The 16309-nt window shown below is 52.0% G+C and overlaps 1 protein-coding gene across 1 annotated transcript; it reads right to left on the minus strand.

The window, feature by feature from the left end:
- Positions 1–5530: 5530 nt before the first annotated feature.
- On the minus strand, positions 5531–8756 carry LOC144265892 (perforin-1-like). The gene is made up of 2 exons (XM_077818947.1): positions 8227–8756; positions 5531–6623 (listed from the first exon to the last, which is right to left on the minus strand). Exons 1-2 carry the CDS (start codon positions 8754–8756, stop codon positions 5531–5533), a joined length of 1623 nt encoding a protein of 540 aa, XP_077675073.1.
- Between the last annotated feature and the right edge of the window lie 7553 nt (positions 8757–16309).

Consider the following 16309-nt stretch of genomic DNA (forward strand, 5'->3'; position numbering starts at 1 on the left):
ATATTGACTAGCTCTTTCTTTCTTTCTTTCTTTCTTTCTTTCTTTCTTTCTTTCTTTCTTTCTTTCTTTCAGCATGGGGAAATCCATCTCTCTTGCAGGATTTGCCCGATGTCAGGTTTCTGTGGGTGAGAGCAGGATATAAATGCAAGGAACAATGTGGGAGTGCGGTAGGGTTGCCAACTCGGTCGGACCATTGCCGCAAATAGTGTCCAGTCTGAGTTGGCAACCCTCACGTGGGAGTGGGTATCGCAGGGAGGGATTTAAAAAATAGTCCTGCTCAGGGCTCTTGTGGGGTCCCCTTCAGCCTGGGAGTCCTGGTAGAACAGCGGCTTTAGCCAAACCCCCGTTCGTGGGCTCAGGACAGGGGGGAGCCAGGGAAATCCTCTGCCCTGGGCTATGGGGGAGCAGAGAAGATGAGCTAGTGCCCTGATCTTGTTGCAGGCATCTGTGCAGTGCCTGGCCTGGCGCGGACCCTGATCACGACTGGGGTCTCCATGCTACCCTAATAAAAAAATTACTGGCACTCATGATTTCAAGCATCCTCCTTGGGCTGCAGAATTAAATTGGGTTGAATTATGGGGCTGAATCCACCCTCCCCCCCCGTCCCTGTAGCAGCTCCCAGTTCCCCTCACCCAGTGGCTCCACTTCCACCCTCACTAACATGATCAGGCGGGGAATAGTGACAACTGCTATTGTTACATGTCATCATTAGACTTCAGAGTTGGGGGGGGATGATAGATGTGAACACTCCTCACTTCCCTGTGTCAGCTCCCAGTTGCCCCCCACCCCACATGGGCACCACTCCCCCCCGTTCTCCTACCCCTCTGCTGAAACCATCAGCAATGACAGAGTAAAAACTGACATTTAAAGGGTTATCATTAGGCTTCAGAATCAATGGGAGTTAAACTATAGACATGAATCCCTGTTTGGTCTCTCCGTGTCCACTCCCAATTTTCCCATCCCACATGGGTATCACCCCCATTCCCTTCCCTTGCCTCATCCGCCCAAACAATCAGTAGGTCAAGGTACACTGATGTGCCAGCAAGTGACATCATTAGTTTCAAGTGTGAACAAGCCCATGGAGACAAATGCAGCCAGTTCTCGCTGCTCAGAGCGGTTGTGTCAGGCTCTCTGCAGACTCTGGCAATGGTCACACTGGTTGGATGGCTTTTTTTTCAGCCCTGAGGGCTAGAGAATTAATTTGTGAAATGAAGGCTGAGGTGTTGCAGAATCTACTTATTCCACACCACCCTCAGAGACACATCAGCCAGGTTGGGTGTTGGAGAACAGGGCAGTGCTCTTGTGTTTGTGGCCTGGGGAAGGATTCCAGAACTCCTGGGTTCACCTCCCAACACCCTGTGTGACCGTGGGCAAGTCGCTGACTCATGCTGTGCCTCAGTTTCCCTTCCTCACTCTGGGTCTGTCTTGTCTGCTTGGACTATGAGTTGTGAGGGTGAGGAACTGGCTCCTACAGAGCTCAGCGCCCCCATTGTGTGTGTGCTGATCTCGGGGACCCTGGAGAAAATGCAAAGTGACCCAGTGGAGTCAGGGCTGGGTTCTGATCTCAGTGACCCTAACGAGCCATGTCTTTCTTGCCAGCTACAACTGAGGAATTTGCCCCTCACGCTCCACATGCAATCACCGAGCTGTGAGTCAGAAATCCTGCGCTTGCCCTTCTGGCTGCTTCTCCACCTCCTGGCCTCGCGATGCCCCGTCCCCTCCCTACATCATGGGACAGGAAATGCTTTGTAGGGAATCCTTTGCGGGGAAACAGAGGTGCAAATGGGAAATGTGTCGCTCTCCCCTCCCCTGGCTGGCTCATTACAGCATCTCAGCTGACAAATGATTGGCTGGTTTGGCAGTTTTCCATGCTCCCACCTGTAGACATACAGACAAACACATGGACTCTGCCAATTTGTACAGCTCATTTATTAAAAGTAGTGAAAGCCTGAATAGAATCATAGAATCATAGAATCATAGAATATCAGGGTTGGAAGGGACCCCTGAAGGTCATCTAGTCCAACCCCCTGCTCGAAGCAAGACCAATTCCCAGTTAAATCATCCCAGCCAGGGCTTTGTCTCTGTGCATTCGAATCTGCTCTAACTCTCTAGACCGCACTCCTCTCCCAGAGCTGGAGATGAAAGCCAGGAATCCCCACTCTGCTCTAACCCACTAACCTTAAATACTCAAAGGAAATACTATCTTTAAATTCCCCTTGTAGCCTGTGAAACTCATTGGCACAGGATGTGAGTTAGGATTCGGAATAGGATCTTTATATGGGGAATGGAAGAGCCAGAGTTATACTTCTAAGAGTTTAAAACACATACGTTTGAAAGGATTGTAAATTTCATGCTCCAGGGCTTCAACTGCCCTCTGATTAATGAGGGTCAGGAGGAAAGTGCGCCCAGGAGGGCAGGTTATTCCAGAGTTGGCCACAATGTAAGGCTGGCTAGATGGGCCCATTGGTCTGACCTGGGGTGGCAGGGAGATGGCAGGATACCGGGCTAGATGGGCATGATTCAGGGTGGCAGGGAGGGGGCAGGATACTAAGTTACATGGGCCCATGGTCTGACTTTGATCTGGGGTGGCAGGGGTGGGATGGGATATCAGGTTAGATGGGTCCATTCTCAATGATCTGATCTTGGAAGGGGAGCAGGGTTAGGGTTAGCGTAGGGGTTACGTTAGGGTTAGGGGACGGGAGCAGGCATATCATTAGAGCAGGATTTAGGGGTAGAGTAATGGAGTCAGGTTAGGGTTAGACTAGGGAGCAGGGCCGGGGAGCCGGCTGGACAATCAGACCTGCTTTGGGGGAAGCACTTTACATGGCCAGCGGAGAGATTAGCTTTAACCAGCGCTCGGGCTCAGCGTGTTATGGTTGGATCCCTGCTGCTGACCCAGTGGTGGAACTATCCGCCACTGTTCGGGCCCCGGGCTGGGACCCGGTAGGAGTAAGGTGGGCCTGGGTCCCCCTACCCCCTGCAGCCGCCCCACCCCTGGAGTGGCAGCTTCCCCACCTTAGGCCAAGAGGCCAGCGCTTGTCTAAGGTCTGCCAGAGTCAGTATGTCAGACTGTTTATTACTCCACCCAGCCTGAGGGCCTGAGCCCCTAGACTGTTTGGGGCTCTGCTCTGCCTGTAGGCCTGAGCCCCTTGACGGTTGGTTGTTTCTGAGCGCTACCTAGGGGGCCAGGGCTAATTCTCTCCCAGTAACCCTTGTCTTGTCAGGGGCCCAAGACTGAGGAGGCATGGCCTTTCTCCGAGACTGACGCTCCTACAACTGGTCACCTACAATGCACTGAAAAAATGTCCCAGGAAGCATTACACCAGATGGTGGCATGGGGGATACCAGGAAGCCTACCCAAAATGCACCACCTCCGCTGAGGACCCAGCCTCTTGGGTGGCCCAGACATAGGCAGCCCAGCAATGTCAGACAGCGCCTGTCGGCTGCCAAAAGACCTGACAGTGAAAGTTTCAAGGGTGGACGTGGCATGTAGTTCTGGTGTTCAACAGGAGACGTGGCTCCTACCTTCAGTGACCACCGGGTTCCAACATTCTGTTAAAATCAGTACCCGGAAAATGTAACCTTGTAAGGAACAGCAAGGATTTCACTAGTAAGAGAAAGATAAGTTAGATCGAAGCAACCGATATCTTTGTAAACCATTTTCCAACCATCAACGTTCACCTCCTGTCCCGCTCCTGGAAGCACAGCGACCCCTAGCACCACACTGGGGTACCGGAGCCAGCGGGATGGACAAGGGAGAGCGCCCCCTACTGAGCCCCCTACCCTGCTGTCTGCAGCATAGTGCCCCCTAGCGCCACATTGGGGCGTTGGGATCAGTGCTTAATGTCCGAGGACAGCACCCCCTACTGAGCCCCCCAAGGCATTCCCTGCAGCACACTGCCCTCTACTGCCATGCATCCCAATCCCCGCCCTCCTGTACGAGCTGGTCCTATATATGGCCTGTAGATGGAAGAAGCTGCATATCCCCTCCAGGATACATTGGCAATATTATTAACCTGTAAATATCAGCTGTGCACTATTAATACCCCATAATAAACCTGTCCATCTCCTTGTGTACCTTTGCTAGCCACCCCACTATGTCCCTGAAAGAAACACTTCCCTTGACTGGCATTAGCCACATTACACTGGATTCCCCATTGCAGCAAACTCATCCAGCCGTCTAGCTCCCCTGTCTTGTCACGCCTCTCTCCCCTCCGGCCCAGTGCCCCCTTAGTGTCCCCAAATACGTATTGCACGCGCTCATTTCTAATCTGCTCCATCTTGGTCCAACTCAGTGGGGTTAGAAGAATGACACGGATTCCTGGCTACAAACTTTCTTTCACAAATATTTATTGAGGCAGAGAGATACATTTGCAAAGAGCCAGAGATCTGGAAGCCTCCCAGAAGCAAATCATTTTGTGGTGGAGCTGCAAAGCTGCCTGGCAGTTTTCCATGCTGGAGCTATTTAACTTGCAGTCAGTAGGGTTCAGAGCTAACAGTCCACATTTACCAGTTAACTGCACCATGGAGCTATTAATCTTGGCTGTCAGCAGATGCAGATAGGTGTGACCCAGGAAGACACTTTAAACCCAGAGTTAGGGGGATTTGTCCTTTCCAATGTGACCCCAATGCAGGGCCATCTCCTGGAGCCTGCTAACAGCCTGAATCAATAGCTCTGTGGCATGTCCTCCTGGGTGTTAATTGTGAATGTGACCAATTGCCAATGTTATATTAGCATTAGATGCACTGGATACATATATTGGTTGCTAGCTTATGTAACCCTGACGCACTGAGACTACTAGAGGGAGAGTGAAATCTGGCTGCTTTACAGCCTGGGTTAAGTGCCAGCAAGCTTTTAGCTCATGCGGCAGAGGCTCATGGCTTTAGCCCCAAAGGTCCCAGGTTCAGTCCCACTCGCCGATGACCCGGGTCGGTCAGTATTACACTTGGATATGTTGGAAGCACTAGATACAATGACTGGTTGATTGATTGGCTGGATGGAGATGTTGGACGTAGGGGATCCATACATTAGTTGATTAGATGGATTGCTAGGATGACCTTGATACATTAATTGGTTTGAAGGATACACTGGATGCACTGGATACAGACAGTAGCTGGTTGATTTCTTGGCTGATTGGTTGGAGAGATTTCATGGATGTTCTGGATAGATACATTGGTTGGTTGGATGGATTGATGGATAGTTTGGATGCACTGGATACATACAGTGCCGGATTGGTTGGTTGGTTGGTTGGTTGGAGACAGTTCATGTATGTACTGGTTCAGTGGCTCAGGAATTGGCAGTTAGTGGTGGGATGCCTTTCCAGAGAGAGTTGTGAGGGTGACTGGTCCATGGAAGGGAGGAGGCTGTTATGGGCATAGGAGACACCGATTCCCGAGCAGAAATGACAGCATGAAGCCCAGTGGCATCAGCAGAGTGGGAGCTAGGAAATGCTTTGAGGGACAGGGAACACTGTTGACCGATGCACACCCGTGCCCCTCTTCAATTCCCTAACCAATTGCCACCCTTCCCTTAGACTATGCTGTGCTGGGGGGGCTGGGGAACATACTCAGAACATCTCTGGCCCTGAAGGTTGGGCCCACAGGGCAGACTGTAACGGAACCAGATGCGGCCACGTTTCAGGTAGCACTCCCTCTGGCGGGGCCCCCCAGATGTGAGCGGGACCGTGCAGGACCCCAGCACGTCATCCCTCCACCAGTCTTTGTCCCATACCTCGACACGGAACTGGCTGGCGACGGTGACATGGATGGTGCCGAAGTCCATGTGTCTGTACCAGACGGGATTGTTGTTGTTCCAGATGGTGCGAGTCCGGATCTCCCTCCCTCCAAAGAAGACCTTGACGTAGGCATCTGTAGCACCAATGGGGTCGCCCCGCAGACCATTTGCCCGCTCCACAGTCACCGTCAGCCTTGCCAGGCCCCGTTGCTGCGAGCAGCACATGGTGTTGGTGAAGCTGTCCCCAGGGCAGACACAGGAGCAGGGGTCGAGGGCGCTCTGCCGGGTCCCCGCTGGGCAGCTTTTGGTGCAATCTACCCGCAGGGCCCTCTCACGGATGTACTCGCTCACTGCCTGCCCCAGCGCCTCCCGCTTGGGGTCGTCCTGCCCTATCAAGGTGTGGATCGGCCTCAAGGAGTAAGTGAGAAGGCCAGGGAGGGACTCCAGGGTTTTCATCCAGTCTGAGAAGACCCCAACGTAATTGTTGGAGAAGAGCAGGTCGGCCGTGTTCTTCCCTCCTTCCACCTCTACGTAGCGCTCCCGGTACGTCTCGTGAAAGCTCTGATGGAATTTCAACTTATTTTTCTTCGCCTTGCACTTGCTGAAGCTGAATTGCAATGAGGCCACCCCAATATTCACGGCCGCCTCCGTGCTCAGACAGTCCTTGATCTCATTTACGGTCAGCCCATCCAGCGCCGCCTCGCAGACCCGCACCGCAGTCATGTCCTGCACCCGGCCCCCCAGGGATGCCTGAGACACATAGTGGGTGCCATAGGTCTGAATCAGATGATGGTACTCCGGCTCAGAGGCCTTGTTGTACAGGCTTGGAAGGTTCTTCACCGCCTGGGTGAAATGGCTGGTGAATGGAGGTTTCTCACTGACCCGGAACCTGCCCCAGGGACCCAAAGAATTTATGGGACAATTAGAAAATCCTCCATAGCTAGCCAGGTTCAGATCAGAGCAGCAGCCCCTAGAGGGGAAAGACCCCATGTCCCATTCCCCACCCCACTGACCCAGCCAGTCCCCTGCCCTCAGGCTGGATCTCAGCCAGCACCCCTGTGGCTCAGGTGTGACCCTAACAGCACCCCAATGCCAGAGGACAAGGGCTCCCTGGTATCTGGTAGTGAGTCTCAGCTGGCCTCCACACCTCACTCATGTCGTCACCTGAATCTAAAAAGGGCCACGTAAACTTATCAACAGCAAGCTAATGCCACGCTGCTCATTGCTATCAATGCGAGGCGTCTGTATGGAGGACACATCCAAACACGCATACGGGTGGGAAATTCTGTTATCAGAGTGCGTCTGCCAGGCAGGGCGATAGGTACTCCACCCTCGACAAAGGACTGTGGTTCTGTCCCTGAAAGGCATCTCCAAGGCGCAGTAAGAGACAAGGGGACTGCAAATGAGGGTCAACAGGACCATTAAGACGGCAGGGGGAGGAGAGTGCAGGAAACAGATCGATTTGCATTTTAGCAACCCCAAGCAGGGGAAGAAACCAGTAAGGACTTTCCTTGGCCAGCTGACTCCACGTCACCTTCCTCACAGCTTGGGTGGACTTTACTATGGCGGGGTGACTGTAAGGAGAATCCATTGCAAAGGTTCACTGGGCTATCAAGGGAAGGGCTGAGGACCCCAAATGATCTTTCACATAAGAAGAGAAAGGACCCAAACACAATGGACTCGGTGGGAGATCTCGACCAGAGGGGTGGTCAACCATCTCGCTGGAAGGTATATTGATAAGGAAACTGCCTTGCACAAAGGTTGTGCCTTGTTTTGTTACATCTTAGCTATCAGAAAGCGCTTTTCACTTTGCTTGTAATCACTCTTGTCCTTATCCCTTGTGCTTGACCTCACTCACCCTCCTCTCTCCCTTACTTCAGAAACTTGCTAACCCCACCCTGTGCTGTGTTTGACGTAAAGTGCATGTGAACTCCAGTTAGCCCGGCAAGCTGCTGAGTGTTGTATCTTTAAAGGAACAAAGGAACCTTAAATCTCTCAGAATGGGCCACAAGAGGGATGGAGATTGCAAAGCACACGGTTTGGGGGACACTTGGGATGGGAAGCGTGTTGGGGTCATCGACCAGCGTGTGGCTGGGGGGTAACACACAGGCTGCTGGTCTCAGTGCTGATTCACGCAGAGATACTCACTGCTGGCTCGTGGGGCATCCAGAGAAGGGACTCAGAGAGGCAGAGCCTCTTACAGCATTTAGGGCTACAGGTCAGGCAGTGACACAATCCCTCACTGGCCTGGATCGCACCCCAGAACGAGACAGCTCCTAACAAGGGAAAGGCCCTGGATGGCTGGTGGTACCTCTGTGCAGCTGTTTCCCAGCTGCCCCACCCGAGAGGTGGCTGCATCTCAGCACTGGGCGAGACATCCCGGTATGTCATCACTGTGCAGTTGTTACCCATCTGCCCCTCCCCAGAGCTAGCTGCATCTCAGTACCAGGAGAGCCATCCCCAGATTGGGAGGTGTCCAAGCTGGTCCTTACCCATAATATTGGCAGGAAACCTCATGCCTTATGAAGGCATATTTGTCCTTCCGCGACTTCTGCGTGACGAATTCGGCCAGTTTGGAACGTGAGCCGGCCAGCCCCATCTTGATATTAACCATGGGCACCATGGACACTTTCAGCCCCACCTTCCAGTCGTTCTGCACCACGGACGCTGCGGACTCCATCATGCCCATGGCCGACTGCTGCACCGAGCTGCTGAGCTTTCGTTGGCACGAGACGCGGACCCTCCAGTCCACCGCGGCCAGCGGCAGCCTCTGCCACTGGCCTCCCTGCAGCGGGTTCCAGCACAGGGTGCAGGTGCCATTTGGGCCGCGCCACTGGCTGGTGTCCACCAAGTAGGCCCCCGTCCTGCCCAGTGTGGTCACATCAATCCCCTCTCCCACCAGGTTGTACCCGGGCACGAAGGTTGCATTCGTGCATGCAGCAGCCGTGCCCGTCTGGCATTCGGGGGAGACCACGGGGAGGAGGAATAGGAGGAGGAACATGAAGACACTACGTTTGGGCATGACTGGTGTGTTGGGGCGTCAGTCTCAGAAACTCCTACAGGGAGAGACATATAGAGATCCTGAATAAATCATAATTCAGTAGCAGGCAGTTCCACAGGTTAACTTACTTATATGGAGAGAGAGACAGAGACAGAGGCATTCAATTACCACTGTCTTTTTGTCAACCACTGGGTCCCCCTAGTGGACATTGAAAGTGGTGTATTTTGTTACATTTAGCCACCGATTGAGGGTCATTTTCTAGGGTTTCATCAGCCCAATCAGACCCACATCAGACTCATAGGCCCATCTAGACTGGTATCCTGAACCCTCCCTACCACCCTGGATCAGACCCAAGGGCCCACCTAGCCCAGTCTGCAATCTCTAACAGAGGCCAATTCCCCCTGCCCATCGTTAATCAGAGGTGGGTTCAGACTTTGAAGCATAAGACATATCCCTTTTAAACAAATTTATTTAAACCCCTTAGGATTATAATTCTGGTTTTCCCAATGTCCAAAGAAAGTCCTGTTTGGAATCCTGCTAAACTCTTGGCCCTATTCGTCTCCTGTGCCAATGCGTTCCACAGGCTATGAGGCAATTTCAGGACAATATTTTCAACGCATATTTAGTGCAATGGGGTCCTGATCCATGACTGGGGTTCCCAGGTGCATCCATAATTCAGATAATAAATAATCATAATTTCTTTCCAGGCAGGTAACTTGCTGTGTGGATTTTTCTACCTGTTGGCTACTCTGTCTCACTACTGAGAACGCAGAAGAGAGCTTACAGGAACGTTCGCCTGGCACGTAAGGAGCGGAAATGGTACAATTACTCCTGGGTTCTATTCTCAGCTCTGCAACAGACCCCATATGACGTTGGACAAACCTTTTAATCTCTTTGGGCCTCACTTTCCACATCTGTAAAATGGGGAGAATAATCCTGCCTTTGTTGGGTCAGAGCTTCGAGACAGGGACTTTCTCTCCCTGTGTGTCTGGACAGAGCCAGTCATAACGGTGCCTTGATCTCAGTCAGCTGGGTCTGTGCAGCGCCCGGCACAAGGGGGGGCCCTGATCTCCCTTTAGGCTTCTAATGCTAGCATAATAAACATAAACATTATAGTGAGACAAGGCGGGTGAGGAAATATCCTTTATTGCACCAACGTCTGTGGGTGAGAGAGACCAGCTTTCAGCTCTCCAAGGTTCTTCGTGTCTCAGGAAGAAGAGCTTGGTGCAGCCCAACAGCTTGTCTCTCTCACCAAGAGAAGCTGGTTCAATAAATGATATTTCCTCACCCGCCTTGTCTCTCTATTACAGCAGGACCAACCTGGCGACAACACCACTGCACTAAACAGATCTGGCTATTCTCGGTTTCGATGTCATTTTTCAATGTCGCAGCCAATCAGTTCCCAAATGTCAGCGACTATTCTAGGCGTCGCCGGGCAGAGCCCTGCACATTTTGGGGGGTAGTCGGGAACCCAGGAGAAGGAAATGGGGGATGCCCAGAGCCCCTGGCATCGGTTAGCAGAGCCAGCAGCATCAGCTAAATCTGGAATCATAGAATATCAGGGTTGGAAGGGACCTCAGGAGGTCATCTAGTCCATCCCCCTGCGCAGGACCAGTTCCCAATGTTTGGCCCAGATCTTTAAATGGCCCCCTCAAGAATTGAACTCACAACCCTGGGTTTAGCAGGCCAATGCTCAAACCACTGATCTATCCCTCCCCCCCGGAAATTAACCTGTCCCAACAATGCCCAGTTTAATCTTGCTCAGCCTCCCAGTGGGGTGTAACCTGTCGACACCCTGAATAACTGATCTGCCAGCCAATCACAAAAGAAATGAGAATGGGGGAAATGGGAATGGATGCCCTGAGCTCGAGGGGGATGGGAGGAGGCACCCAGGCAGCTCGTGGCGGGGCAGAAGGATGCGAGGATCCCAGGGAGGAGGTGCTTTGAGCTCAGACAGGAGAAGCAATGACATGTGCAACCCTCTGGGTAATTTACCTTCCCAGAAGACACTGGCACCTGGGGATCCTGGGGTCCCGTCCAGGCTCAGGAGGGCAGAGTGCTCTCATGGGCACAGAACCTTCTGCCCATTTGCCTCAAACTGGACCCCTTCTCCTCCATCCTCTCCAACCAGTGCCAGTCCCGTCTCTTCCTCCCCCCGGCGCCTCATCCCAGTCTCCTTGTCCAGCCATCCCCAGCCTTCCCACCGCCTGCCAGGTCTCCAACCCAACTTCCCTGCCCAACCAGCCTCACTCACCCCTCCTCCAACTCTCAGTCACAGCATCGCTGCCCTCCTGGTCTCTCCCAACTTCTTGCCCGAATCTGCACCTTCCAGCTCCCCCCCTTGGTCTAGTTTTTATCTGCTCTGTGTTGGAATCAGACACTTCCTCCTCTGCACCGCCTGGGTGCCAGGACTGGAGGGTCGCTAAGACCCCAGAAGCAGCAGGCTCCCTGCTCGCTGTTCTGCTGCCTGTTAGGATATAGATCTTCAGGCCTGTCGGTAAAGGTCTATACTCTAAGAATGTAGGTGTATTCTTATCACCTGGCTAGTTCTAGAGGTATAAAAGAAAGAATCAAAATCACTGTCTGCCGCTGTAAGGTCCTTCTCTTACTGTGACAGTCTGAGGCCCTGTGCTTAGGCTAAGGCCTTTGGCTAAGCAAGAGAAGCAGCCATAAGCTGGGAAGCAACCGGTCACGTCCTCACATCCCAAACTAGTCACATTGAAAGAAGGTGCTATTGGGCTGTTAGGATACAATCCTGTCCTGATAGTGCTTTTCACCTCCAGAGAAAGGGAAGTGCCTAGAAAATGTAAAAGGCAACTTAGTTTGATAGCATCCTGTCTGGCAAGAACTCACTTATCAATAGCTGGGATGTGAAATCCTCACTTCTGTATTGTTTTGTCATTATAGTTCCCACTTTGCTATTGTTTGTCTGTATAATCTCTGTCTGGTTCTGTGATTGTTCCTGTCTACTGTATAATTGATTTTGCTGGGTGTAAACTAATTAAGGTGGTGGGATATAATTGGTTACATAAAAAGAAAAGGAGTCCTTGTGGCACCTTAGAGACTAACCAATTTATTTGAGCATGAGCTTTCGTGAGCTACAGCTCACTTCATCAGATGCATACCGTGGAAACTGCAGCAGACTTTCTATGTACACAGAGAATATGAAACAATACCTCCTCCCACCCCACTGTCCTGCTGGTAATAGCTTATCTAAAGTGAGCATCAGGTTAGGCCATTTCCAGCACAAATCCAGGTTTTCTCACCCTCCACCCCCCCACACAAATTCACTCTCCTGCTGGTGATAGCCCATCCAAAGTGACAACTCTTTACACAATGTGAATGATAATGAAGTTAGGCCATTTCCTGCACAAATCCAGGTTCTCTCACTCCCTCACCCCCCTCCAAAAACCCACCCCCATACACACACAGACTCACTCTCCTGCTGGTAATAGTTCTGGTTTAACTTGGTTTTAAACTTGGAGAGTGGTCAGTTTGGATGAGCTATTACCAGCAGGAGAGTGAGTCTGTGTGTGTATGGGGGTGGGTTTTTGGAGGGGAGTGAGGGAGTGAGAGAACCTGGATTTGTGCAGGAAATGGCCTAACTTGATTATCATGCACATTGTGTAAAGAGTTGTCACTTTGGATGGGCTATCACCAGCAGGAGAGTGAATTTGTGTGGGGGGGTGGAGGGTGAGAAAACCTGGATTTGTGCTGGAAATGGCCTAACCTGATGCTCACTTTAGATAAGCTATTACCAGCAGGACAGTGGGGTGGGAGGAGGTATTGTTTCATATTCTCTGTGTATATATAAAGTCTGCTGCAGTTTCCACGGTATGCATCTGATGAAGTGAGCTGTAGCTCACGAAAGCTCATGCTCAAATAAATTGGTTAGTCTCTAAGGTGCCACAAGGACTCCTTTTCTTTTTGCGAATACAGACTAACACGGCTGTTACTCTGAAACCTGTCATTGGTTACATAGTCATGTTAAAAGAAAAGGAGTACTTGTGGCACCTTAGAGACTAACCAATTTATTTGAGCATGAGCTTTCGTGAGCTACAGCTCACTTCATCAGATGCATACCGTGGAAACTGCAGCAGACTTTATATATACACAGAGAATATGAAACAATACCTCCTCCCACCCCACTGTCCTGCTGGTAATAGCTTATCTAAAGTAATCATCAGGTTAGGCCATTTCCAGCACAAATCCAGGTTTGTTGTCACTTTGGATGGGCTATCACCAGCAGGAGAGTGAATTTGTGTGGGGGGGTGGAGGGTGAGAAAACCTGGATTTGTGCTGGAAATGGCCTAACCAGATGATCACTTTAGATAAGCTATTACCAGCAGGACAGTGGGGTGGGAGGAGGTATTGTTTCATATTCTCTGTGTATATATAAAGTCTGCTGCAGTTTCCACGGTATGCATCTGATGAAGTGAGCTGTAGCTCACGAAAGCTTATGCTCAAATAAATTGGTTAGTCTCTAAGGTGCCACAAGTACTCCTTTTCTTTTTGCGAATACAGACTAACACGGCTGTTACTCTGAAAATAGTCATGTTACAATACATTAGGATTGGTTAGTTAAATTTCAGGAAATGATTGGTTAAGGTATAGCTAAGCAGAACTCAAGTTTTACTATATAGTCTGCAGGTTTCAGAGTAGCAGCCGTGTTAGTCTGTATTCGCAAAAAGAAAAGGAATACTTGTGGCACATTAGAGACTAACCAATTTATTTGAGCATAAATTTTCGTGAGCTACAGCTCACTTCATCGGATGCATAAAGGTGGAAAATGCAGTCTGCAGTCAATCAGGAAGTGAGTGGGTGGATGTGTGGGGTGTGTGGGTGGGGGAGATGGGAACAGGGAATGGGGGTAAGTAAAATGGAATCATGTTTTGCTAAAGGGGGAAATGGGAACAGGGAAGGGGAGTGGGGAAATTGGAATCATGTTTGGCTAAGGGCAGGAATGGGAACAGGGACACAGGTGTAAGGCTCTGTGGTGTCAGAGCTGGGAAGGGGGACACTAAGGAAGGAAACTGGAATCATGCTTGCTGGAAGTTCACCCCAATAAACATTGAATTGTTTGCACCTTTGGACTTCGGGTATTGTTGCTCTCTGTTCATGCGAGAAGGACCAGGGAAGTAAGTGGGTGAAGGAATAAGCCCCCTAACACTGCCCGGCCCCAGCCCGGCCTGGAGGAGAAATTACAGGGAAAGTCCTGCTCTGACAGCAAAAGACGCCGGCCCGGTATGAAGAGCCAGGCCACTAGAGCAGTTAAAAAAGAGATGGCAAGAAATTTTTTAATGTGGGCAAAACACTGTATTTTTCCTTTGCCTCTCTCTTGGGAATGGATTAATTGTTTTGGCTGAAATTCTCCCAGAATATTCAGCTTGCGGTAGACACCGGCCAGCATGGAAAATTTCAGCTCAGATAGTTAAAGTCTAGTAAGGAAGAGTCAACTGAAAAGAGTGTCATATGATGGGAAGTCTGGGTTCGCTTTAATAACAGGCTAGGCTACCAACACCGTCTGCAATGCCAAAATGACTCACCTGGAGCTGAGATGCAGCCACCTCTGGGGAGGGGGAACTGGGGAACAGCTGCCTACCCAGACTGGGGGGCACAGATGGGGGCTGTGGTCTTTGAGAAGAAGATGGTTATCCAGGGAGCCCTGAGTAGCACAGTGGTCATCAGTGGGGTACGGTGCTGCCCCCCTAAATTCCCCAGCATGCCCTCTCCACAGTGTCCGTCACTCCGGCCTGGATCTGCCCCTCTCAGCCCACCCCCCAAGTTGCCCTGCCCCCTAGAATACCGTCTCCAGTGGATCCAGCAAAGCGCAGGGCTCCTGTCTCGGGATCCAGCGCACGTTCACCAGTCAGAGGCCGAGCTGCCCAGATCTGCCTTCGCCTCCATGTCTCAGCCCCAATTTAACCAGCAAGGTGCCGCCCTCTAGATCAACATAGGAGCTAGCTGTCACCTGCCATTCCCCCATCGAGACAATGAGCCACTGAGAATCACTGGGCTGGCAGAAGTGGGGTACTCTGGGTGCTCTGAGTGGCTGAGAGATTGGTGCCATGACGGACTGAAGACACGTGGAGCAGGGTGAGGGCAGCTGGGCATTACAGGGTGCCATGGGGAACCACTGCCTCTGTCCTTCCCGCACTGACCCTATGGGCTCCCCTTATCTCTTTCCCCCCAGTCCCATTGTGCCCTCTACCCCCATTCCCAGCATCCTTTGTACTTTCACAGAGTTGGGGCCAGAAGATTAGAGGATCTAGTCTGATGCCCTGTGAGCCCAGGCCAGGGAATTTTACCAGCTACATTTGTATCGAGCCCACCCCTTGGGTTAGACCAAACCATTCAGCCTTCAGTAGGCCAGGCTGTGCCAGGGGCAGGGAACAGGGCCCAGGTGCCAGCCATGCCCGGGGCCCTTGCCGTGCAGGGAATGAGGTGAGATATGTCCCGATGATCCCAGGAGGTGCCAGCTGCAGAGGGAGGAGAAAAGCTCCCACAGTCCCTGCCAGTCTGCCCTGGGGGGAAATTCCTTCCTAGCCTCATATCTGGCAACCCTGCCCCACCAGCCAGGCAGCCAGAATGAGGGTTTTCTGGACCAGCTCAGAGCACTGAACCAGCCAGTGTCTAGTCTCCAGCTGTGGCTGACCTCAGGTGCTTCAGAGGAATCGGGGATGGGGTGGGGAATCCCAGATGCTGGTCAATTATGCATGTGGGGGGAAGGGATTCCTTCCTGACCCCTGCAGGTGACCAGCTGAAGCCCTGAAGCATGAGACTCGGCTGTGGTCATTGTCTTAGTGCAGAGCTGTGTTATGAGCATGTAGCAATGCACAGGTCCTTTAGCCAGTCAGTCCCAGTCTCCTCACCAGCTCCCAGTCCCAGTCTCGCTGCCCAGCCAGCCCCAGCCTTCCCTCTCCAACCCCGATTCACAGTTTCTCTCCTGCCCCAATCTCTCCAGCCTCCTTGTCCCCATTTACTCCAGTCTTTTGGGGAAAGTTTGCCAAAGTTCCAGGCAACTGGAAACAGGGTCTTGTAACGTGAAGCTTTGGGCAACCTTAATAACAGGCAGTGCTTATAACAGACATCTGCTTATAATGTCATGACAGCTCACCTGGCACTGAGATGCAGCTACCTCTGGGGTGAGACAGCTGTGAAGTAGCTGCTCAGTGATGCCGCCCGGGGATGGCTCACCTGGCACCGAGATGCAGCCACCTCTGGGGTTGGGCAGCTTGGAACAGCCACACAGCACTGTTGTGGGGTGCAGAGGAGGGCCAGTGTGCTGTAAACTTTGGGGAGAGGATGGTTAACCAAGGAGCCCTGGTTAGCAAGGTCCTTAGCAGTGGGGTACCTTCCCTGGGACCCCAACCACTGCTCCCCACCCCTCGTTCCAGCCAGCTTCTCCCTGCAGGAACTTTCAGCCCACCTGCCCCCATAGCTCCTCTGCCCTTAGATTACCTGACTCCAGTGGGTCCAGCAAAGAGCAGGGCTCCTGCCTCAGGACCCAGTGCGTGTTCACGAGCTAGAGGCTGAGCAGCCCAGAGCTGCCTTCGTCCCCCCTCATCTGCCAG

This window comes from Eretmochelys imbricata, chromosome 6, assembly GCF_965152235.1.
Source record: "Eretmochelys imbricata isolate rEreImb1 chromosome 6, rEreImb1.hap1, whole genome shotgun sequence".
In the NCBI taxonomy this organism is placed as follows: domain Eukaryota; kingdom Metazoa; phylum Chordata; order Testudines; family Cheloniidae; genus Eretmochelys; species Eretmochelys imbricata.

Bases quoted from the DNA above. Each gene is read 5' to 3' on its own strand.
- LOC144265892 (XM_077818947.1), bottom strand. From the start codon at position 8,756: ATGCCCAAACGTAGTGTCTTCATGTTCCTCCTCCTATTCCTCCTCCCC. The intron at 6,624-8,226 runs GTAAGGACCAGC...TCCCTGGGGCAG, and splicing joins GTTTCCTGCCAATATTATGG to GTTCCGGGTCAGTGAGAAAC.